The sequence below is a fragment of the Phacochoerus africanus genome, chromosome X (genome assembly GCF_016906955.1).
Source record: "Phacochoerus africanus isolate WHEZ1 chromosome X, ROS_Pafr_v1, whole genome shotgun sequence".
NCBI lineage: Eukaryota > Metazoa > Chordata > Mammalia > Artiodactyla > Suidae > Phacochoerus > Phacochoerus africanus.
In genome coordinates, this window is record NC_062560.1 from 98,740,131 (window position 1) to 98,767,253 (window position 27,123).

Consider the following 27,123-nt stretch of genomic DNA (forward strand, 5'->3'; position numbering starts at 1 on the left):
AAAAATTATTTATGCAATATCTAGTGATCAGTAGCTGTCTGTTCATTTTCAAAAGTCAAACAATAAGAAGCCAAATGGAAGCTCTATGTATGAGGGACAAGTTTATCAATGCTAAGTCTCATGTCTAGATATCAGACAGGGACTGCACATTTCATCAGGGGACTGCCCAATAATTAGTTTATCTATAGGTCTTTTCTCCTAGTTCAATCAGTTTACCAAGAGAAAAATCCACCAGTCCTGCCCAAGAGTTATAAGACAGGCTGAAAAGCATTCTGGGAGCCAAGAAAGAGAAATCTACTGGAGGGTCACAACATTCACTATGTTTTTAGCATTCATCGTTTTCCATCTGGAGTCTCGCTCCTGCCCATAGCTGTACCTGGAGCCTCTGACTATGGATGGCTGAGTCTCTCTACAGCTGTGCTGTCCAACACAGTAGTCACTAGCCACATGTGGCTACTTAAATGCAAATTTAATCTAAATAAAACCAAAAATTCAATTCTTCAGTCACACTATATACTCCCTTTTTTTCTTTTCTTTCTTTTCTTTTCTTTTTTTTTTTTTTTTTGCTTTTGGCTTTTGGCTTTTCTAGGGCCGCTCTCGCAGCATACGGAGGTTCCCAGGCTAGGGGTCTAATCAGAGCTCTAGCTGCCAGCCTACGCCACAGCCACAGCAATGCAGATTCCGAGCCGCATCTGCGACCTACCCCATAGCTCATGGCAACGCCAGATCCACAACCCACTGAGCAAGGCTAGGGATCGAACCCGCAACCTCATGGTTCCTAGTTGGATTCGTTAACCACTGAGCCACGATGGGAACTCCACAATATATACTTTCAAGTGCTCAATAGCCACTTGTGGCTACCACATGGGAAAGTGCAGATACGGAGCATTTCTATCACCACAGACAGTTCTAACAGACAGGACTGCTCTAAAGAGTAAAATGCAGGCTTGTGGTGAGGCCAGGAACAATAGTCATTCGGCTGATGAGTCGAGGAAGAGAAATAAGAGAATCTACGTACTCCTTAGAGTAAACCCTCGGCTTCTGTTGGGGCAAGGGAAGGGAAGTCAAGTGGCTGTGGAGCTAAAGGCAAGAATCAGAGTATCAGTCTTAGACCTGTAATGTCCAATATATTAATCACAAGTCATGTGAAACTATTTAAATTTCAATTAATCAAAATAAAACTAAATTGAAATTTTGGTTCCTTAGTCACACTAGCTATATTTCAAGTACTCAATAGTTACAAGTGGCAAGTGGCTAAGGTATTGGACATCACAAATTATAGAACATTACCATCATTCAGAAAGTTCTACTGGATTGCACAGTCTTAGATACTCTACAGACCTTCATGTTTTCAGTCTTTCACCCATTTACTCAGAGTTACATGTTTCCTTCAGTAATCACCAAAGAAATACTCAAGCCATTCCTAGGTTTAACATAGTAAAATCAACTTGCTTCTTGTTGCCTTCTCTCATAGCAGACGCAAGTTTCATTTTTCCCCATCCTGCTAGGGCAGCTACTACCAGGACCTCAACCAACCTTTACCTGAATTTAGAAAAGGCACCTCCTTTTCAATGAGCGGAATGTATCTTTGTAGGAAGAAAAAGGCAACCCGTCTTCTGGATGTATACACACCCAATATCAGGGCACATAAAAGTAAAGCGCAGGCTGGCATTTCACTACCATGTGCCTCCTCAGCCACTGTTGTGCAATGTAACTAGAGATCCTAGTTACCACTATTGCACACATTTTCCATTTTACAAAATTCTGTTGCCATCTCTCCCTTGCTATCCTCTTCTCTCTCATACTTTGTCCTTAATGGGTTTATAGCTTAGTGTATTCCTTTGCTATCATTTTAATGGATTCCACATGGATTTAATCCTTAAACTAAGAGTATGAATTAATACTTTTCCACTTGTATCTCATTCTTTGTTATGACTCCACCTATCAGTGCTAAAAACATGCTCCAATCAATCACACAACAAATCTCAAGTAGATATATATCTAAGACAGAAGTAGTGAGACTCAGCAGTCTATTCTTTTAAAATAACACAGACAACCAGAATTATCAGTTCACAAGCAGAAAGTTGATATCTGAGTTTTTCAAATCCTATTCTCTAGAAACTAAGCTGAAACTCCTACCAAAGTAAAAAAGTCACTTCTCAGAAAAACTCTTTTAGACAATACCTCAAAAACAGTTTGACTCCTTATTTTGATGTTTTTTGATTTACCAGTAACAGATATAATTCTGAATAAAAATAGTAGAAACAAGTATCATATTTTTATTACAAACCTGTGCTGGTGGTACTTGCAATGGATTGTTATCCAAAATTATTACTTGTAAATGATGCAGCTTCCTGTAACAAACTGGAATTTCGGTCACTTTATTACAAGAGAAATCCAGCTTGACTAAGGGAAGATCTCCTAATTCTGTTCAGAAATGAAAAATAATTAAATTAAATTCTACATAGTTACTCTCTTACTCATGTGAGTAAAGACAGTGAGCATCTTACCGTCTGGCAACACATGAAGATTATTTCTTCTTATATTTAGCTCTCTAAGAGAATGTAATTTTCCCATTTGTTGGGGAAGAACTTGAATCTCATTGCAGCTAATATCCTAAGGAAAATAAGAAAATAAAATTATAACAAACTAAGAAGCAGAAATGTATATCAATTTTTTTTTGTCTTTTTTTTTTTTTGCTATTTCGTGGGCCGCTCTCGCGGCATATGGAGGTTCCCAGGCTAGGGGTCTAATCGGAGCTGTAGCTGCCAGCCTACGCCAGAGCCACAGCAACGCAGGATCCGAGCCGCGTCTGCAACCTATACCACAGCTCACGGCAATGCCGGATCGTCAACCCACTGAGCAAGGGCAGGGACCGAACCCGCAACCTCATGGTTCCTAGTCGGATTCGTTAACCACTGTGCCACGACAGGAACTCCTGTATATCAATTTTTAAATTAAAGCACATGGCTAATGACTAGCAAAAAGTCACCTCTAATGTCATTTCCCTAAACACTGATTACGTGGCAGATTTCTATATATATTACATAATGAAATCAACCCAGCACAGTTAACATAAATTTTTCTGTGTAAAAATGTGAGGTTGTAATTTAGTACTACCTAAGTCAGCCTTTTGAAAATCTCAAAGACCACTCTTACCAACCAAAACCAGAGGTAAGGATGATCCAGGTGCTCTCCAGTCAGAGGTAAAATAAAAGGCAACTATCAATCACTGTGGTAATTTTTCAATTATAATAGTTGTTTTGAGATACTGATTGGGCAGAAACTGAGAAAGTCAAGGATTTATGGATGTGAACTGGAGAACTCAAGACCATGGTCAGAATCATTTAGCTAAATCTCTTTCTCAAAGGAATATAAAATATGAGAGATTACAAGCTCAAAATTTTGTGGCTCACATCATACCCCAAAGACATTCTAGGAGCTCTAAATCAGAAATGACTCAGGCTTAAGTTAAAAGGCAAGCCCCAATTTAAAGGTAAACAACACCACATTTCTGGAATAAGAGAACAGCTTAAGTTATCTTTGCTCCCCTCTCCCTCCCCTTTCTTATTACTACATCAACAAAAATAGAAGAAAAACCTGCAACAAGATCTCAGGTAGCAGTCATTTCAGACACACTGCAAATGAGATTCATATTCTACTGCACTGCCCCCAATTTCCAACTTTCACTAGAAATGACATTAGCTTGAAGGGAGAGGAGTGGCACATACATACATAGTTTTATCAAAAGTAAAAAAGGCAGGAGGGTAAATTCAAAAGATGAAGAACATTAAATAACACATAATCATCTAATCTATAAAATAATTAGAAAACGATATCCTTCATACTTCTTTCAAACTGTATCTAAGGCATCTTCATTTAACAACAAATACTTATCAAATACAAACTATTTGCTAGGCACTGTTCTAGGTACTGGGGACACATCAATGAACAAAACAAAATTTCCTGTCCTCATAGCTCCTTATGGAGCTTACATTCTAACAAGAGGAGTAGATTATGCTCTATGCTAGAAAGTGATAAGTGCTATGGGGGAAAAAAGTGCAGGGTAAAGGAAAATGGCAGTGCTAGCAGTAGTGGGGATATTAGCAATTTAGATCGTTTCATGAAGAAGCTGATATTTGAGCAGTATTATCAGAGGTGAGAGTCTGAGCCATGCCAATATATGTGGAACCCATGCCAATAAAAGGAATATTCCATACAGAAGGAACAATAAATGTAAAGACTCTTGCAAAGCCTGTTTGACATTTAGTAAGAATAGGAAGGAGTTCCTGTCGTGGTGCAGTGGTTAACAAATCCGACTAGAAACCATGAGTTGCAGGTTCGGTCCCTGGCCTCGTTCAGTGGGTTAAGGATCCGGCGTTGCCGTGAGCTGTGGTGTAGGTTGCAGATGCGGCTCAGATCCTGTGTTGCTGTGCCTCTGGTGTAGGCTGGTGGCTACGGCTCCGATTAGACCCCTAGCCTGGGAACCTCCATATGCCGCGGGAGCAGCCCTAGAAATGGCAAAAAGACAAAAAAAAAAAAAAGAATAGGAAGGAATCCAATGTAACTAACTAGTGGGAAGAGGGCAAGGGGAATACTAGGATGGGGTGGGGGTAAGACTGTCTTTTACTCAATGATGCAGACAGGAACCAGAAACTTTTATTAAACGGAGGTAAGACATGATTTGACTTATTTTTTGAAGGATCACCTTAGCTGTTGGGCTGAGGATAGGCTATTATCCAAATGATGGATAATAAAATTGGGGGAACATGCCCTTTAAAGTAAATACTACAGTGTCCTCCCAAAGGTACCGAATACTAAAGATTTCCATATAGAAAAACCATAGAAATTTGATAGGTAGCTACAAGTTCCTAGAAGAAATAAACCTAGGCATGGGAAACTGACCCACTCACCAAAAGATACTCTACAAAATATTTTGCTACGGACTGTATATAGGCTTGAGAATATTTCCTAGGTCTAATGACAGAATTCCACTATAGCTGGCTACCACATTCTTATGGAATAGTGTCATAGGAAAACATTCCAATGACAGGTAATACCCACAAATTCATTGCATAATTTATAAGTGTCACTTAGCTATCCTAATGCCATCCACTGTTAACTGATTTTGAGAGTTTAAAGTACAGTAATTTTATAGCGCCTAGTAAAATAATGATTTTTAATATTTTTAATATTCTATCTAAATTAAAAATACTAGACTAAATCTAAAAATCCTATTTTTGAAATTCTTTATCCAAAAACTATGTCAAATAATTTAGAACACAGGGCCAAAAACTGAAGGAAAGAGAAATAAAAAGGAATTATGGAGCCATAGAATCTTAAAGTAGAATATTCGTAAAATCTTTAAAAATATTAACAGTGTCCATATCAAAGAAAGTAATGGTCCCCTTTTATTATGAATTTGTTAGATCACATCTGGCATCTTCTGTTCATTTGTGAGTGTAACATTAAAAGAGACCTTAAAAAAAGGGAACATTTTCAGCATAGAAGTAGCTAAAAATAAAAAGTAATAAAGAAGAAAAATATACTATAAAAAGGAATAAAAGTAATAAATATGTTTAAGCTACAGAAAAACAGGTCTTAAGAGTTTGGTAAAATGGAGAGTAAACACACAAAAGATTACAAATATCTGAAGGGAAGAAAAGTTGTCATTATCTATACTTCATCACATGCTGGTCCCAAGACCAATGGATAAGTGATAGGGGCATGTATTCTCAGTTCCAAATAAGAAAGATGATGGAGTTTTATAAAAGAGAATTAGGGCTACCTCAGATACACGCACACACATGAAGATGTGTGCACCAGTAAAAATATACAACTAGAGTATCAAGGATTCCTGCATTAGGAAGTGGTTATATCTGATCACTTATAAGATCCCTTACAATATTAATAAACTTCTGTTTAAAACATAGTAAGACTAAGTTCAAGGAAGTTTCCTTGCGTGACAACTACACATGTAGGTATTCTTTAATGAAAAATAAAGACATCACTGAAATTTCTGTTCATTACATTCTATTTTCACATTAATTTCCCATTATAAAATTGTACATAAGTTCCTCAAGAAAACTTTTGGCCCTCCGCACATTATAAAGTCATACTTATGAACACTTTTAAAACATCTATGTATTGGGAAAGCACTACTAAAGATAAAAAAAGAACACAAAAATAAATAGCATGGTATATACTGTGTGAGGTAGAAATAACAGAAAGATGTGAAAATAGCTCAATGCTTTGAAGATTTAATTATGTTTCTCTCAGAGTTCAATGTCCTTTAATACCTAAAATGGCATATTTGAAGAAATTACTTTTTTTTGTCTTTTGTCTTTTGTCTTTTGTCTTTTTTTGTTGTCGTTGTTGTTGCTATTTCTTGGGCCGCTCCTGTGGCATATGGAGGTTCCCAGGCTAGGGGTTGAATCGGAGCTGTAGCCACCGGCCTACGCCAGAGCCACAGCAACGCGGGATCCAAGCCGCGTCTGCAACCTACACCACAGCTCACGGCAACGCCGGATCGTTAACCCACTGAGCAAGGGCAGGGACCGAACCCGCAACCTCATGGTTCCTAGTCGGATTCGTTAACCACTGCGCCACGACGGGAACTCCAGAAATTACTTTAAATTATTCCTATATTTCTATAATCAGTTACATATAATAGCACCCTTTCCATTTATCTTGGCTCCACAAGTGTTATAAAATCACATGAGGATATAGGAGAGGAAGGCTATTGTATTAATTCTACTGTTTTCAGGCAGCGTACTCTCTTCTTTTATCTGCCTTTTCTTGGGATAGAAGCCTTGTAAAATCTAAAAAAAAAAAAAAAAAACTTATCTTTTCTTGGTCTAAGATCTTTACTGCCCACAAAACAGATGGACAAATGCTTATTCATTTGAAAGCATTTCTTAAGACTTGTAAGCAAGCCTTCTGACCTCACTAGGACTGAAGAACAACTAGGTTTTTATTGTAGCTATGAGCTAAAATCAGACATAAGCAATAATATCTCACAATTTCACTAAAATGAACTTAGGCATACACCATGTTATTTTTTATGCAGTGAAATTCCATAAAGGAATTAAGCTCAAAATGTAAAGGTATGTATTATGCATATTATACACAATCAATGTAACTATTTTACTCACCAATTCCATTAAATCTTTTAATTTCCCAATTTCTTCCGGAATGGATACTAGTTTATTATTACTGAGGACCAAAACTTTAAGGGGAAGATCAAATAGGTATTTTGGCAATGTTGATAAAAGATTTCGACTGAAAAGAATAAGAAAAGTCTCATGAGAAATATGTCTGAAACCTGACATGTTATGTTGAAAAAGAACAAATCACCTCAAAAGTAAATAAAAAGTTTTCAGTAAATAATAACTATCATTTAATGAGTGCTTACTTTGTAACAGGCTAAAATCTTTACATGTGCTATCTCATTTACTTGTCACATTAACCCCACAAGACAGGTGGTATTATTCTCTCCATTATACAAACAAAAAAACAAAGGTTAAAATTGGTTAAGCGGCTTGCCCAGGCAGACCCAGACTGCAAATCTGTGCTGTTACCTATGATATTGTCCTACATGCCCCAAGTCCTCAAGATGCAGAATCATTCTTCTGAACTAGAAAATGTCAGAACCTTGATCTCTGGTATAGTTTTACTATGTTCAATACATCTATGCCTCTAACCAGGGAAAGGCTCCAAGGATAAATTTGCATGCACTATGTTCAAACTTATGAAAGAATGAATAGGATTATATCTTTAAAAACATGTAGTTACCCTAAACTATTCTCTTTCTTTTTTTTTGGGGGGGGGGGTTATGGTAGAACAGCCTACTAGCACCTTAATCTCAGCTCAGAGTTGATACAATATTCCTGTCTCTGTGAATACATTTAAATATAAGAACAACTAACATTTACTGAGTGCTTACTATGTGTCAGGCCATCTTTCAAAGTACTTCACATGATTAATTTGACTAACCCTCACAACAACCTACTTTAGGAAGATAGATAACTATGATGGTACCCATTTTAGAGATGAAGAAAGTCTAAAAGAGATTAAGTCAAATGCTCAAAGTCACAGAGCTGGTAAGTGGGAGAGCTAGGATTCAAATCCAGGCAATTTGGCTCTGGGTCCCTTACCCTCAAACTAATTTTGGTCAAATTTACATGCCAATACAGACTGACCCAAATGACCCCTGCTATCACCTAATGTTTGTGTCCTCCCCCAAAACTATCATGTTGAAACCTAATCCCCAATGTGGGATGGGAGGTGATTAGCGGTCTTATAAAAGAGACCCTAGAGAGAGCTCCCTTGCTCTTTCTGCCATGTGAGGACACAGCCAGTAATATGAACCACAAAGCAGGTCCTCACCAGACACTGAATCTGCTGGCACTTTGATCTTCAACTTCCCAGCCTCCAGAACTGGGAAAAATAAATTTCTATTATTTACAAGTCACCAAGTTTGTGATATTCTGTTAGCAGCATGAATAGACTAGACAATCCTACTACCAAAATATATAAAGTGTACCATTACTTTTACATATTATCAAGCATGCACGAGCAATTACTTATTATTTTTCCTGCTTTTCAAAGTGATATTTATAGATTTGTACCTAGCATTTTGTATAACATGTACAGCAATGTTACACCAAAAGGGGAATTTAAGACCTTTCACACAATTTTATGCCTGCAGAGGATGTCCAGAAACATTAGACTGGCTTTTATCACATGGCACAGACTTTTATAAAAAAGGACAATGCCCCTAGACCAGCAATCCTGGCCAGACTGTTGGATTGTCAAATATGCTAGGAGCTTGTCACAACTTCACACTTTAGGATCAAGAAGGATCTTTGGGAAAGTGGTCTATCTGGAGATACAAAGATCTTCCTGCAGATTTCACTGAAAAAGAGAATAGTATACAGGAAGAAAGACAGATTAAAAATTGTCTTACAAGTTCATCAAGATATTTTCCACCAAAATAAAAAATAAATAGGAAAATAATGGAACATACAAACTCATTCTAATCTCCCTCAGACCAAAACACATTTAAAAACTGGCTTCTTGGAGTTCCCGTTGTAGCAGAGCAGAAACAAATCCAACTAGTATCCATGAGGATGTGGGTTTGATCCCTGGCCTTGCTCAGTGGGTCAGGCATCTGGCATTGCCATGAGCTGTGGTGTAGGTTGCAGACGAGGTTCGGATCCTGCTTTCCTGTGGCAGCTGTAGCTCCGATTTGACCCCTAGTCTGGGAACTCTCCATGCGCCATGGGTGCAGCCCTAAAAAGCAAAAAAAGAAACAAACAAACAAACAAAAAAAACCTGGCTTCTTTTCTTCCCTTAAGAAGCAGATTTTTTGAGTTAGCAGTCAACTTTCTTCAGAATCTGATTTCTTTATACATAACGAATAAGTCATCAGTCTTCATTTTTTTGCTACATGTTTTAAAGATAGTCAAAGGAAAGTCAGCCACTAGAACAAATGCTATTTTCAATATAGTGTGTTCAAAAATTTTTGTGACTGTAAATAAAAATCAGGAGTCAACTTTTAGAGATCAAAATGGGAAAGAATCACAGAAAGTTGTAGTAAAATTATTCTAAGCTATACCATACATGTATATAGAAATGCAATTCAATTTTTGACAAATCTTGTTCTTCCATAAAAGAAAAAAACTAAACCAAAAAACAAAGATAAAAATGTTAAAATACCTCACTTTCCTCAAAGCTCTCCCAAGCCAAGCCAAGGATATTATGTACCCAATTGAGAGAAATGAGTAACCCAAATGACCAACATCTATGGAAGAAAATTCCTCTCACACATTTTAAGGCGGTTTCAGTTAAAGTAGTATGTAATGCCAGGAGACACCACTGGGGGAGATATTCATAATAATTAATATATCACAGAGAAAAATAAACATTATTATTTATATGTACTAATTATATTTACAACTTTCCTACATGAGAATTTAGACAAGTAACTTTGTTAAGGAAGGGGGTAAGAAATTACCCCTTACAACTCAAAACAAAAAAGAAAAATAAGAAAATGATTCTAAAATTAAGACACATATACCAGTCTCCATTCAATGTCATGCATCTGACAGGGGAATTTTTTTCTTATATTTACTAAATGTTCATTCTATTATAAATACAAGGTAATAGCTAAGAATGAGAGTTCTACAGTCATATTGCTGCTCTGATTTGAATTTTGGCTCTACCATTTGCAAGATACATATATATATATGTGTGTGTGTGTATATATATATGTGTGTATATATATGTGTGTTTGTACAAATAGTTAACCTCTCTCTGTGCTTCAGTTTCCTCATCTGCAATGCAGGGATAATAACCATGTACCTCAAAATGCTGTTATCAAGATGAGGTAATAGGGGTAAAGTATTTGTAACACTGCTTGGCACACAGTAAGCACTTATTAACATCAACTGTTACCTACTTCCTAATGTTCTAATAATCCCATCCCAATCTATCCATCCTTGAAGTAGCAACAAGAAATCACCAGAGTGAAAAATACAACTCTAGAACTATTTCTTTATAATGTTTCACTTTAAATGATAATGTATATAAATAAATCTGTATTGTGGTGCTAAGATTTCAGTGAAATATTTCTATCTAAAGGCCTTGCAACTCAAAGTGATCTAAGGACCAGCAGGCATGTGCATTACCAGGGGACTGTTAGAAATGCCTGACCCCACTGCAGATTATGGAATCAGAATCTGCATCTGATTCCAGTGCACATTAAAGTTTGAGAAGCAGCACTCTCAAGAATAAGACCAAAAGCCTATAAAGTAATGAGGACATATAAAAAACACAAATAAGATATTGTTGAGATATAGGCTACATAGCCAAACCAAACACATTTCTTTACAACTAAAAAGGATTCAAATTGTAATATAAAACAAAATTTACCTCCCCAAAATTGTTTCCTTACCTAATGTTAAGGTATGTTAACATCTGCAGGTTTTTAATGGCTTCAGGAATGGTTTTGATGCAATTATGATATAAATTTAATGTTTCAAGAGGTGCAAATAACCAGACATCAGAAGGAATTTCTGTAAAACGATTTCTTGAAAGATCTGAAAAACAAAAATAATAATTGAGTATCAAACATATACCTGTATCTATGGTAATTAACAGAACTATTTTCATACTTGCTGAATCACTTAGAATTGAAGCAACTATTTAAAATTTAAAATATTGACCTTGATCTTTTGCCCTCAAGGTTACCGTAAACTTGAAAGCAAAAAAAACACAGAAATATACTCATGGGAAGTCTGTTTATTAACAAACTGTACTTAATATACTTCAATTATCTTTCAACATTATCTTTAAAAATACCAATGAGGGATTCTCTCTGATATTTAAAGACACAAAAAACCTCCCTGATCCCACAACCCCTTCATCCACTTCCTCTTTCACAGACTCTCTTACATAAATCTGCAATATAACTAAATTTCTTACTTACTATGAACTTCTAAACCCAGTGTAATTTGCTTCCTATTCACTCTCAGTGATGCTTACCAAGGTCACCAACAGCCTGCACATCAATAACCACTCATCCATCTGGAAATATTTTTCTTCCCTTGGCTTGGAAGACCTCACTTCTGGATCACTTCCTATTATCTCCCTGGCTACTTCTTAGTCTCTTGCTAGATTCTCCTCTACCCATGCTATGAATGTTAGTGTTACTAAGAGCTGTGACCTAAGGTACTCTTTCCTTAAAAACAAACAAAACAACCCAGTAGGTGATTTTATCCAATAGCAGGGTTAGTAGTCATATATTGACAAATTTCAAATTAAATATATATTTGAGGAGTTCCCGTCGTGGCACAGTGGTTAACGAATCCGACTAAGAACCATGAGGTTGCGGTTCGGTCCCTGCCCTTGCTCAGTGGGTTAACGATCCGGCGTTGCAGTGAGCTGTGGTGTAGGTTGCAGACGCGGCTCGGATCCCGCGTTGCTGTGGCTCTGGCGTAGGCCGGTGGCTGCAGCTCCGATTGGACCCCTAGCCTGGGAACCTCCATATGCCGCGGGAGCGGCCCAAGAAATAGCAACAACAACAACAATAACAACAAAAAGACAAAAAAAATTTTTTTAAATTTTTAAAAATTTAAAAATAAATATATATTTGAACAACTATGTTCTGATCTTTGGGACTTCCTCAAGTGTAAAATCATATATTGACAAATTTCAAATTAAATATATATTTGAACAACTATGTTCTAATCTTTGGGACTTCCTCAAGTGTAAAATCTGAACTGAAGCTCCACAAGTGTAAAATCTGAACTGAAGATCTTTTACACATCTGTTTCTCTCATCTCAGATGATGTCACCAATATCCTCCTGGCAAGATGCTCCAAGCCAGAAACCTGGCATTCACCCTTGATTCCCTCCTCTCCTAAATTATTTCAAGTACACACAAATACACTTCCATTCAAGTTTTAACAAAAATCGTGGAATTATTATAATCACTGTATCTCCATTAAAGGTTTATTTGTCTTATAAAATTTTGAAAAATACTTAGGACATCATGTGGCAGATTGAAAAAAAATACGCTAAGAACTTTTCAACCAAAGTACTACTGAGCTTTTGGGTTGCATAACTATTTGTTACATGGGGCTATCCTGGACACTGTAGGATATTTAGTAGCACCCCTACTAGATGCCAGTAACACCCTCTAGTCACGGTAGCCAAAAAAGGTCCCCTGAAGTACAAACTCTCCTACCCCAGTTAAGAACCACTGCCTGAACAATTATCAAAGTGGTTATCTTATCATAGGAATATACTTTGCTTACATTACTTAATTATACTTATTTGGTTAAAAACATAAGAATATCATTTACCTTTCTCAAGAAAAACATCTACGGTGTAGCTTAGCCCACTGTACTTCATTTAGCATCTGGTCTGCCCTCATAAGAACAGCTTCCTACCTACCAATACTCATCTCCCTCACTCTGAGGGATGAAACCTATTTACTTAGCAATATAGTAAATTCCCTACTCAGAATATTAATATACATGTATTAATATGTTTTATATATGTGTATATACATATACACTTAATGTAAAATTTTTAAATTGGCTAAAGAAAACATTAGTTAGGATTATATAATATAAAAATTAATTTAGATTCTTCTCTCTCTTACCATAAGATTCTGAATAACTAGGAGTTCCCCTTGTGGCTCAGTGGTTAATGAACCCAACTAGTATTCACGAGGACGCGGGTTCGATCCCTGGCCCCACTCAGTGGGTTAAGGATCCAGCACTGCCATGAGCTGTGGTATATGTCACAGACGCGGCTTGGATCCAGCGTTGCTGTGGCTGTGGTGAAGCTACAGCTCTGATTCGATCCCTAGCCTGGGAACCTCCATATGCCACAGATGTAGCCCTAAAATAAAATAAAAAAAAAAAAGACAAAAGACAAAAAAAAAAGATTCTGAATAACTAAATAAAAGGACAGACAGAATTATCAGAAACCAAAATCTGAACTTGAAATAGAAGTTTTTAATTTCCTGACTCTCCTCATCTAGACACCTAAGCATCATGAAGTTCCAATGAAGGGGAAAAATTAAGTCACTTTTTTTTTAAGTTTAGAATGCTTCTTTTACTTTTGGATTTTACCTCTTATTCATATAACTTCAGAATCCTGGGAGTTGAAAATTACTGCTTACAATTAATTTGAAATCCTAAAAACAAAAGTGTGCCCAGTTTGTTACTCTGTATGATATCTAGTAAATATTCATAAATAATACGGTGGTCTTAGAGAAAGATGATGGCAGCTTGCCTTGATATTGCAAGAATGGCAATTTTTTTTTAAAAAGTAGATAGAATCTGAAATATATTTTATATGAGTACTTATAAGAATTGGGCAAGTGATTGTCTATGTGAGATACATAAGGAGTAATAATCAAGGATGGCACCCAGGATTCTGGCCCAGGCAACTAAATGATGCTACTTAATCATTTAAGTAAGATTAAGAGTGAGGAATGAAACAGCATTTTTGTTCTTGGTTTTGCTGATGGGCTTTTCTTTTGTTTTTTGAGGCAGAGTTTACAATAAAGGGTTCAATTTTATATTTGTATAAAACTGAGATGTCTGAAAGAGATCCAATAGGGGATTGTGAAATGGACAGTTAATCAGATCATTTTGGATCTCAGATGTGAGGTCTGGGATAGAAAGAGAAAACTGAAAGTTGTGGGAATGTGGTTAGTACTATAAAATCATAGAAATGGAAGACATCACCTGAATCAGAGTACTGAGTTAGAAAGAAAGTTCAAGACTAGCCCATCCAGACACCAACATTTACAAGCTGAGCAGAAAAAAAAAAAAAACAGCAAGCAGAGAAGACTGAAAATAATGGTCAAGAGAAAACACAATAATAACAATAAAGAGAATATTCAGAGAAGCAACTGGAGAAAAAGCCAAAATATCAGAATTAATAACAAGAGTGATCTTAGTAATTAAAATAATATCAATATATTATTTTAATAATTTATACATTATTGTGTGATGCTTTACATTCTTTCCCCTCCAAAACCAAGATTATTTAAATTTCAAAGTAATATAAGTTCTCTTAGGGAATTTAATTAAATTTGCATTTATAAACTATTTTCTGAATGAGCTAATATATTTAGTAAACACCACTTAAGATTACAATTATTATTATATTTAACTGAGTTAAAGCAAATAAAACATAATAAAGTTGAAATTAAAATTCAAACTATTACAAGTCCTCTAATAAGGAAATCTCGTTCTAGGCTTTTTCAGATTTTAAAACTGTATAAACATCCTTTCTAAGAATTGGGTAAAGGCAGAGTTTCTGTTGTGGCTCAGGGGGTTAAGAATCTGACAGTGTCCATGAGGATGCAGGTTTGACCCCTGGCCTTGCTCAGCAGGTTAAGGATCCAGCGTTGCCAGAAGCCTTGGCATAGGTCAAAGATGCATCTCAGATCCAGTGTTGCCGTGGCTGTGGCGTAGGCGGGCAGCTGCAGCTCCAATTCAACCCCTAGGCCGGAACTTCCATATGCTGTGGGTGTAGCTGTAAAAAAGAAAAAATAATAATAAAAACATTAAAAAAAAAAAAAAAGAATTGGATAGGAGTTCCCGTCATGGCTCAGTGGAAATGAATCTGACTAGTATCCATGAGGACACAGGTTCGCTCCCTGGCCTCTCTCAGTGGGTTAAGGATCCAGCGTTCCAGTGAGCTGTGGTATAGATCGCAGATGCAGCTCGGATCTGGTGTTGCTGTGGCTATGGCTGTGGCTGTGGTTACAAGCTCCAATTCAACCCCTAGCCTGGGAACCTCCACATGCTGTGAGTGCGGCCCTAAAAAGACACACACGAATAAAAAAAGAAAGAAAGAAAAAAGAATTGGGTAAAGAGAATAACAATGCCAAGAGAAAAATATGGAAGCCAAAGATAGGCAATAACACAAAATGGTCTGTATTTTAATTTCTTGCACTATCTCACACTAACAGCATATCATATTTTCCTTCGAAAAAATGAAAATTAACTTTTACAGATATAATGCATAAAATTTAAACTCTAAATTTTTTTTTGGCTGCGCCAGCAACATTCAAAAGTTCCTGGACCAAGGATGGAACCAGAGCCACAGAGTGACAACACTGAGTCCCCAATTGCCAGGCACCTTCACTGAGTCCCCAGTTGCCAGTTTAGGGAACTCCTAAATTCTAAATTTTTTATCTTGTGATGTACAATTAAACCATAAGGAAGTTTTTGTAACATTAAAAATCATTTAATTAAATGTGCACTAGGGCAACTAGAATGACATGAATAAAAAAGAACATATTATACTCAAGAAATACATGCAAATTTGTATTTTGTTTAATACGGTTCCATCTAAAGATGGGAAAACAAAGTGTTAATTCATTCCTTATGGGGAGATTCCTTTCACAACAGCTTTAAAGTTTCTCTTCTTAAGGGACCAGTAGGACTCAGGAAAAGACAATTATAAAGATGTTTCACCTCTTCTACAAAAAAAAAAAAGGAATTGAAATTTTCTCCTTGGCATTCCAGTCGTGGCTCAGTGGAAACGAATCTGACTAGTATCCTTGAGGACCCAAGTTCAATCCCTGGCCTTGCTCAGTGGGTTAAGGATCCAGCCTTGCAGTGAGCTGTGGTGCAGGTCGCAGACACGGCTCAGACCTGGTGTTGCTGTGGCTGTGGTGTACGCCAGCAGCTACAGCCCCGATTAGACCCCCTAGCCTGGGAACCTCCATATGCCGCGGTGCGGCCCTAAAAAGACAACAACAACAAAAAAAGAAATTTGCTCCTTATCTTCCTGTAGTGAGCTGAACAGTGGCCCTCTAAGGTATCAGGTCCTAATTCCTGGAACCTGTGAATGTTGGCTTATATGGTCCAATTTTGGCAGATGTAATTAAATATCTTGCAATGGAGATTACCCTGCATCATTCATGTGGGCCCTAAAAGTCATCACATGTATCTTTATAGGAGGAAGACGGAGGGAAATGAGACAGACACACTGAGGAAAAAAGGCAATGTGAAGACAGAGACAGACATTGGAATGATGTGGCCAAAGAATGCCAAGAGTCACCAGAAGCTGAAAGAGGCAAGGAACGGATTCTCCCCTAGAGCCTCCAGAGGATTTACAGCCCTCTTGAAACCTTGATTTTAGCTTCAAAAGCCTTATTTTGGACTTCTGGTCTCAAGAATTAGACAAATTCACCAAGTTTGTGGTCATTTGTTACAAATGTCACAGGAAACACATTTCTCAAAAACAGTTTATCAGAATAACAGAATCCCTGCAAAAAATTTTAATTATTAGTTGTGCATTTTTTTCTTAAGCAGGAAGATGATATCTCAGTTAATTAGTATCCTTGGAGATAAGCACCTTTATAACCACTGAACTCTTTTTTTTTGGTCTTGGTTTTTGTCATAAATTCTATCAAGCAGTACTGGCAATAACTCAACAGTAGACAGACTGCTGTGTTCTGTTTCCTACCTTCCTTAAAATCATTCCTGGTAAAACTTCTGGGGGCCCATTAAGAGGTATTAATAGATCATTTTAAATAATCTGATCTAAATTATGTTCTGTATCACTCTTGAGCTTCAGAGGTCAAGGAAGCTAGAGAAGGGAGGAGAGAAGTCAGATGGAATGGAAATCTGTTTGCTGCCTCCCAAGCTGCAGCCACAAGTGCCACAGAAAGGTCCATCTGTTGCCCAGTGCAATTCCTGGCCCACTGGCTAGCATTTCCGCCAAAGTACAGAAAATGACTTCCAGAAAGTATACTACTATGCTGTACTAATTAATTATAGTTTTTATCTTATTCAGTGTACAAAAAGGCTATATGACTTTTGTGACAAATTATTAAACTAAGACACATGAGTCTTCTCTGGGTTTTATTTAATAATATAGATTGTTACATTTCCTCCTATTTTTTAAAACAAAATCTTAGATAATGTTTGAAAATCTGCCACATTTTCACCTTTGGAAAAGCTTCAAACAATTAAGTATGTTGTTGGAACACAGCCTCATCAACACAGAGAATTTTCTGCATAAAAAATGACAGTTAAGTGGAGAAATAATTTGAAATCAGAACTTTAAATTCACATCAACAATAACCTCAATGGAACTGAAGTTAACTATCTCATACACATACACACACACACACACACACACACACACACACACACACTCCACACATGCTAGATCAGAAGGCTATAGGCTTTGAATAATTATTTCTAATCCCCATAACAACCTTATGAGGTAGCTACTATTTCTCATTATGCATATGAATCAAAGACAGACTGAATAGCAACCTTAAATTTTTTTTTTTTTAAAAAAACTACGGAGTTCCCATCGTGGCGCAGTGGTTAACGAATCTGACTAGGAACCATGAGGTTGTGGGTTCGGTCCCTGCCCTTGCTCAATGGGTTAACGATCCAGCGTTGCCGTGAGCTGTGGTGTAGGTTGCAGACGCGGCTTGGATCCAGTGTTGCTGTGGCTCTGGTGTAGGCCGGCAGCTACAGCTCCAATTCGACCCCTAGCCTGGGAACCTCCATATGCTGAGGGAGCAGCCCAATAAATAGCAAAAAGACCAAAATAATAATAATAATTAAAAAAATAAATTAAAAAAACTAGTAATAAGTGACAGCAGAGGGGTTCTAAACTCAGATGTGACTTCGAAGTCCATGTTCTATGTGTGCTTTTCCACTCACAGATTTCAAATATTCTGTTCCACTGGAACCACGTAGCAGGGTCAGATAAATTCTAAACCTTCTAACTACATTCACATCCTAGGTTTCATCTTGCATTAGGAAGCAGAACTTAAATCTTACTCCAAGTGTCAATTTTTAATTAAGTAAATAACTCCATTATAAAGCTCTCAGCTATTCCCAATTTACCATTTCAGAACTGTTTAGTCTGAACCAACACATAGCTTTCTTGGCTGCTTAAAGAGTGGACCTTTACTAATTTTTCAATATTTTTGACCAATTCAATAAACGAGTATTAAAGAAAATAAATCAAGTTTCTTCAAAAGAGTTGAACGTCTTATAGGCAAAACCACTGTGATGGGTACCTGTCAAGAACTCTAAAAGATCTGAGACTTTTGTCTACTTTGTAACCCAACAAACAAATTAGCAGTAAGTTGAGAGGATACTGGCAGAAAGCATGAGACCCCTGTGTGAGTCAAAGGACTTTATTACTCACAGCATAGCAAGTGGCATGAGCAGCATATCTGTATCAGTTCCCCTTGCTCCCCAAATGTCACAGGAGCAACATATACGGGTATAGATGGATGCCTGCACATGCACTATATCACATTATTCGAGAGGAACTCTGAGGTAAGGGAACACAAATCTTTTATAATAAACAGTATTCATGCCTGCACTTTGTGTTTGAAGGGAGACACTATTTTACCAGAGAGAAGTAATGACTGCCCTTTGCTCCAGAGAAAAAAACTCTCATTCTTCCAAAAGACAGTCCTGAACAAAGGGCACCAACTAGTGTCTCACGCACAAGATATTCAGAAACATGAGACCCATGGAAAACTTATCTCCCTATCATATCATGAACATTCCTTATTGAGCAGGGATTAGAAGTTGTAGCCTCATCACAGAAAATATACAAGATAAAATAATATCATAAGCATCAAATTCTCTGTTGTCCTGCACTTAGACTCTGAGACAGAGGCAGGCAAATTCTGATTCTCACCTTCCAAGCCTCATTCTTATTTCCCAGCCAGCATCCTGACTTGACTTATAGCCTGTGTCATTCATTCAAAATTCCATTAAGCATCATGAATTAGGCACTACATGTTAGGGTAGGTAAAAAGCCAGTCAGATACCAACCCTAAGCAATCCCAATTACTGTTCCACTCTAGCACCAAATATTACTTGCTTAGATAATAACACTTCAGTGAAAGGAACTATACCCCCCAAAATTACCTCCACTTCAACTAAGATTGTGATTTTTACAAAGCTATTGTGATGGGACCAATTCTTTATCATCTTGGGGTTATACCTTATAGTTTACAGAAGTCTTACATACTGAAAAATGAGGGATAACTGGTAGCTGAGCACTAGACTATATCTGAACTATATTCTAATTCTACTGATGATAAATATAAAACATTGCCAAAATCAATTAATTACTACTCCCACTATCTCAAAGCTATTGGAAATGAATAAACATTCTGCAAAAATATAAAATTCCTAAAGGAAGTAAGCAATAGAAAAGAAAGGAAAATTATCAATTTGCACCTAATGATATATAATCGTTCATAAAGACACAAAACAAAGTGATGGAAATTGATTACTACATTTAGGTCTTATGACATGGAAAATATATGCTAGAATTATATGTCTTTAGGAGAGTGCATAAAATCAACCAACTAGGACACTTATTACCTAACATGAAAATGAAAAAATTAATTTTCTGTGCTCTTCAGTAATTGCCATTATTCAAATGCGAGCAGTTACAATATGTAAAATCTGATTAATATGCTCTCAAATACTAAGGATTCCTTATCTATTTTTCCATCTAAAAGAAATTTCAGGACTAAAAACACATACAACAAGAAAACAGGAGGCACCACAGCTGTCTGTCAATGCAAGAATAGAGATCGTCTTTGACTCTGATGTTGGAGCCTGATGGGAAATGACAACCCCATGGCTCTGGCATCTGCTTTCAACAGATGCCTTCTGCAAAGACAGGCGATTTCTTGATTCAGTATTCCCTAAAAGGGTGTTGGGCTGTCATTTAAAACAAGATAGTGAAAAATCAGACTATAACATTGAGGGCTTGTTGAATGATTAAGATTTATAGCTAAAGAACTTTTAGGCTACTCTATGATGAATTAAAATATTAACCGTAAGTACAGTGGAAAGAAAAAAGTGTGAAGTAGATACTCGAAAAAGTGAAGAAAAATGTTTTAAAGGCAACAGTTATGAGAAACAATAACAAGCAGACCTGCAGCAACCAATAATGGAAGGCTCCTTTTGAGCAGAGGCACTTAGAGAAGCAAGGATACAAACAAAAACAGATGCTGCAAGGAGAAACCACAGCTGCTAACCAGAGGGCAGATTACATTCATGCTCAGTGAGAATAGGACTGTGAGTCATACAACTATTAAGCCACGTGGAAGGACAAGACTTTATTTTTCTTAAAGGAGGGGGAGAGGCAGCTCCATGTCCATAGGAAATTCTACAAAATGTTTCAATTTCACCAAGAAATGATGCAGTGTAATGACATTCAAACATTTAAGTGATGTTTGAGAATGGCACAATACTTCAACCCTATAAAATGTATTATACTGTAAATCTGGTATTTTGAACCCATGTAATATTATTTATTAAATAGTTCTTGAAAAACTTCTATTTTCAAAAGACAAATGTTATAACCTCATCAAATAACTTTTACAAAAATAAATTCTCGATTGGGGAAGGACTTTCAAAGCACCAAATAAAGAAATAATTCACAAATAAAAGATTTCTAGATTTAGCTACATAAAAAGAAAAAATGCAAAAATGATACCAAAAACTCACAGATAAAACCTGGCCAAGGACATAAACAGATTCAAATAGAAAATTATCAATGATGTATATTTAAGACCAAGATGTATATAAAAATACATTCAACCTCAATGCTAATAAAAAGAAATGTAAAGAATAAGACACTAAAATTCACCCATCAAATTTAAAGGTTTTTTAAACTATTATTCAGTGTTAGCAAGGCTACTTTGAATTGGGCACGTCCCCACACACCACTGATGTGATTTCAACATAAGGTAACCTATCTAGAAAGCAATATGGCAATATGAATCAAGGTCCTTAAAAATGTTCATAGCAATTGATCCAAGGATTCAAACAAGTAATTTTTAAAACCAAGTAAAGATGCATAAAAAACTAGGTACATTTTAAAGTTATTTAAAAGAGTAGAAAATTAGAAACAAATGTCCAACAATAGATAAAGGCTAAATAAAATATGGTAAACCTTCAAAGCGGAATATAGCCTGTAGTCTTTAAAAATGATATTATAGACTTGATTCCTAATATGGAAATAAGAATGCTCACAGGATAATAGCTAGAACACACAAAATATAAAAAACTTTATCCCATTATAAGCCAGTCGTTTCCTTTTAAAATGTACATTTTAGGGAGTTCCCATCGTGGCTCAGATGTAACAAACATGACTAGTATCCATGACGTGGTGGGTCCAATCCCTGGCCTCACTAGTATCCATGAGGTGGTGGGTTAGGGATCCCACATTGCTGTGAGCTGTAGTATAGGTCACAGATGCGGCTAGGATCTGGCATGGCTATGGCTGTGGGTAGGCCAGCAGCTACAGCTCCAATTCGACCCCTAGCCTGGGAACTTCCATATGCCACAGGCGCAGCCCTAAAAAAAAAAATTTACATTTTATACAATCAAATAAAGACCTACAGGTATGTGCAAGGTGATGAGTGTCGGGGTATTAAGGAAATACACCAAAATGTTAATATTCACTCAAGATGGGTAGAATAGGAGTGACCTGTATTTTCTCTATGCTTTTATTTTCCAAATTTTCTATGATAAGCAAGTATTGCTTTTGTTATAAAACAATATTACAATATTTTTTAAATATTATATTCCAGAAGGTAAACTGAATTCTAACCACATATATTCCATTCATAAGAATGATATATACAGACAGTTGTAAGCTAATTACAAATTAGTATTTTATACAATTATTTTGTTTTTATGGGGCACAACTTGGTCTGCTACTAAACATCTATCACTGTGCCATCATGTTTTATTGCTATTCTACTATATGTCATAATTTTTAAATGCAAATTACAAAGAAAGTATGCAACTTTCAATGCCAAAAATCATGCTCTCATGTAAATTATTTTCTTAAAGCAAAAACCAAGAAACTATACAATTTGAATTGTTATAGTCTGATTAATGAAATAAGCAGCGACAAAATATGTCAACCTGCCCATACCTAAGACATCTGAATTGATGTATGATTAATCTAATGCTGATGTTCTCTCTGCCTAGGTCAATTTATCAACTAGTCACTGAAAATTAAATGGATCTGCTTATACAGATGGGGAATCCACAGACAGGAAGGACCAACTGTATGAGGCCATTTTACATAAGGGACTTGAGCATCTGTGGATTTTGGTACCCCCGGGGGTCCTAGAACTAATGCCCAGTGGATACCAAGAGACAAGTATACAGTATACTTTTTATTTGCATTAATTATGATATCTTAGTATGTTTCTACTGCATGAGAAAAGAAAGTATAATGTAACATGAGAACTATCTGTATCAAACTGACTTCCCAAGATAACTCTTAACAGGTTTTGAATTCCAAAACAAAAGTAGTCCTGGAGGACAGTTAAAAAAAAAAAGTGCAAGTTACTATGCTAAACAAAACTAACTGCTTCCTCTTTGATGTATCCAGATTATGACAAATTTTACAGCCAGTCAACTGTGCCCCTTAAAAAATACTCTACTTATAGAGCAAGGATCATCCCTACTTGAGCTATTCAACAAAAAAAGCACTCAATACTGGGTGCCAAAATTAAAAGCAAGTTACAGTAAGCTACTTACAAAGTAATGACAAATTCCACAAACCAGGCCAAAGAAAACCCCATTAGTTTATCTTAAGTGGTCAAGCGGCTCCTACACAGCAGCACACTGGCAAGCTACCAGTAAGACCAAATGGATTCAGACAGTTTATTACTAACACAAACAGAGAAAGCATGATCAGTATGGTGTCAGTTCCCCATGTCCCTAGTCCCACAGGACAAAACCAAACTGGAGGGAGGGATCAAATGATAGAAAACATGCACAGTAGGTTACTCTATCATTGAGAACCACTCTAGACAGCTTTGCAAATTTATACTCACAGTTTATCTAAAAGATTGTCCCATGTATCACAATAATGAAAGAAGGAGATAATAAACTATCTTGAGGCAGCCTCCCACAAGATAGGGAGGTGAAATGACCTGTCATCTATCTTACCATGTACCAGGAAGGATCGATCAGAGAGTCTTTTCCCAAGATTTGAGTCAGATTATGGTACAGTCTTGCCTATCTGGACTATGTGGAGATGTGTGAGATCACCAAGATACCACGGCAAAGCTGTCCCTCTAGTTTACAGTCACACAAATATAACAAGAAGTCAACATATAAAATTGTCATTCTCCTTGCCATAATTTTAAGTTTAGAAATATGACAAGCATTTACTATCAACTGTTGCAGAGATACACAGCAGCCAACAGAAAACTGTAGGGTATTTTCGTACAGAAAGTGTTACCTGCCCTCAAAGAGTTTAAACTCATCTTGGGATAAATAATGTAAAGCTAAGAGCACAATTGCACCTGGCTGTATACTCATATTTAAATAATAACTTAACCATCTAACAATAGAGGAATGGTTAAATAAAATATGGTACATACATACAACAGACTATTAGGCAGTAGTTAAAAATCACGTTATAAAACATATTTCTTCAGTGGAACAGTAGCATAAAGAAAACTCTTAGAACAATTTGGAAAAGTATACAATAGACTATAATGGAAAGACTTTAAAAGAAAGGAACATTACATAGATTAATGTTGAGAAAACATTCGATCATGAGGTGATGACTCATGAAGAGAAGCAGTGAATATACAGAGCAAGTGGAGTTCCTGCTGTGGCTCAGTGGGTTAAAAGCCAGAAATAGTGTCCATGAGGATGCGGGTTCAATCCCTAGCCTTGTTCAGTGGGCTAAGGATCCAGTGTTGCTGCAAGCTTCAGTTTAAGTCGCAGATGTGGTCTGGATCCAGAGTTGCTCTGGCTGTGGCATAGGCCAGCAGTTGCTGCTCTGATTTGACCCCTAGCCTGGGAACTTCCATATGCCATAGGTGCAGCCTTAAAAAAAAGAAAATATATACACAGTGATTATTTGCAAGGGCTTATGACAAATGAAGGACAGCAAGTCAGTGTAAGACAAGAAAACTAGACCAAAACTTGAGAAATGATGTTAGAGCTATACTACTGCAAAAACTGCTGAACCAGAGTTCCCTTCGTGGCTCAGTGGTTAACAAATCCAACTAGGAACCATGAGGTTGCAGGTTTGATCCCTGGCCCTGCTCAGTGGGTTGGAGATCCAGCGTTGCCGTGAGCTGTGGTATCGGTCACAGACGCTGCTCGGATCTGGCGTTGCTGTGGCTCTGGCGTAGGCTGGGAGCAACAGCTCTGATTGGACGCCTAGCCTGGGAACCTCCATATGCCATGGGTGCGGCCCCAGAAAAAACAAAAAAGACAAAAAACAAAGATTAAAAAAAACGCTGGGAGTTCCCGTCATGGCGCAGTGGTTAACGAATCCGACTAGGAACCATGAGGTTGCGGGTTTGGTCCCTGCCCTTGCTCAGTGGGTTAACGATCCGGCGTTGCCGTGAGCTGTGGTGTAGGCTGCAGACGCAGCTCGGATCCCGGGTTGCTATGGCTCTGGTGTAGGCCGGTGGCTACAGCTCCGATTCGACCCCTAGCCTGGGAACCTCCATTTGCCGCGGGAGTGGCCCAAGAGATAGCAAAAAGACAAAAAAAAAAAAAAAAAGCTGAACCCAAAACAAAATGGGCATTCATCTCACAATTTTTCCTGGATTTCATCTACAAATATGATTTTCAAATATGATTACTATATAAGATTCCAAAATATTGTTGAAAAAAACTAGAGATACAAATAAATCAAAGACATCCCAGAGTTCCCCACTTTGGTACAGTGGGTTAAGACTCGAACTGCAGCGGCTCAGGTCACTGCAGAAGTTCAGGTTCAATCTCTAGCCCAGTGTAGTGGGTTAAAAGGATCTGGTGTTGCTGCAGCTGTGGCGTAGGTCGCAGCTGCAGCTTGGATTCAACTCTCGGCCTGAGAATTTCCATATGCTACAGGTACAGCCATTAAAAAAAAAAAAAAAAAAAAGACATCCCATACTCATGGATTGGACAACTCACTATTGCTAAGACAACAAAACTTCCCCAAACTGATCTACAGATTCAACACAATCCCTATCAAAATCACAACTTGCATTTTCTGAAGAAGATGACAAGCTTATCCTAAAATTCATGTGTCCCAGAATAACCAAAGCAATCTTGAAAAAGAACAATGTTCGAAGACTCACACCTCTGGATTACAAAACTTAACACACAGCTATAGAAATCAAGATAGACTGGTACCAAGTTAAGAACAGGAATATAGATCAATGGATTGGAATTGAAAACCCAGAAGTAAACATTCACATTTATGATCAATTGATTTTCAACAAGGGTAACAATAAAACTGGATGTGGAAAGAAATTTTCCAGAAATGGTGCTGAGAGAACTGGATACACATATCCTTAAGAATGAAGTTGGGCCCTGACACCACACACACAAAAAACCTCAAAATGGGTAATACATAAAAATGTAGGAGCTAAAACTACAAAACTCAAAAGAAAACAAAAGAATAAACCTTCATAACCCTGGGTTAGGCAATGGCTCCTTAGATATGACATGAAAAGCATAAGCAACATAAGGAAAAAAATAGATGAAATGGGCTTCATCAAAATTTTTAAATTTTGTGGGAGTTCACATTGTGGTGCAGTAGAAATGAATGAGGGTGCAGAGTCCATACCTGTCCTCACTCAGTGGGTCAGGGATCTGGCGTTGCCATGAGCTGTGGTGTAGGTCACAGACACAGCTCAGATCTAGCGTTGCTGTGGCTGTGGCATAGGCTGGCAGCTATAGCTCCAATTTGACCCCTGGCCTGGAAACTTCCATATGGCGCACCTGCGGCCCTAAAAAAATGCACCCCAATATTCACTGCAGCACTATTTACAATAGCCAAAACATGGAAGCAACCTAAATGTCCATCAACAGAGTTCTGGATAAAGATGTGGTACATATATACAGTGGAATATTACTCAGCCATGAAAAATCATGAAATAATCCCATTTGCAGCAACATGGATGGACCTGGAAATTATCATACTAAGTGAAATGAATCAGACAGAGAAAGATATATCATATGAGATCACTAATACGTGGAATCTTATTAAAAATTATACAATATGGAGTGCCCATAGTGGCTTGGTGGTTAACAAACCAGACTAGCAACCATGAGGATGTGGGTTCAATCCCTGGCCTCACTAAGTAGGTTAAGGATCCGGCATTGCCACGAGCTGTGGTATAGGTCACAGACACGGCTTGGATCCCATGTTGTTGTGGCTGTGGCGTAGGCCAGCCGCTACAGCTCTGATTCGACCCCTAGCCTGGGAACCTCCATATGCCACAGGTGCAGCAAAAAATAAAATTATACAAGAGAACTTACAAAACAGACAGAAATCGACTCAAAGATTTTGAAACCGAATTTAAGTTTACCAAAGGGAAAACATGGGGGGGGGGATAAGTTAGGGGGTTGGGATTGATATGTTCACACTACTATATACAAAACAGATGGGTAACAAGGACCTAGTGTATAGCACAGGGAAATTTACTCAAAACTGTGTAATAATCTATATGGGGAAAGAATCTGCAAAGGAATGGATATATGTATATGTATAACTGATTTACCCTGCTATACACCTGAAATTAACACAAATTTGTAA

The 27,123-nt window shown here is 37.2% G+C and overlaps 1 protein-coding gene across 1 annotated transcript in view; it reads right to left on the reverse strand.

Annotated features, from left to right (window-relative positions):
* LRCH2 (leucine rich repeats and calponin homology domain containing 2) overlaps positions 1–27,123 on the reverse strand; it is a 104,836-nt gene that overhangs the window by 62,358 nt on the left and 15,355 nt on the right. Inside the window, exons 2-5 of the mRNA XM_047765556.1 lie at positions 10,958–11,102; positions 7,155–7,281; positions 2,511–2,616; positions 2,291–2,427 (exon numbers count right to left, since the gene is read on the reverse strand). Coding sequence (XP_047621512.1) covers positions 2,291–2,427; positions 2,511–2,616; positions 7,155–7,281; positions 10,958–11,102 — 515 coding nt within the window. The remainder of the gene's footprint in view (positions 1–2,290; positions 2,428–2,510; positions 2,617–7,154; positions 7,282–10,957; positions 11,103–27,123) is intronic.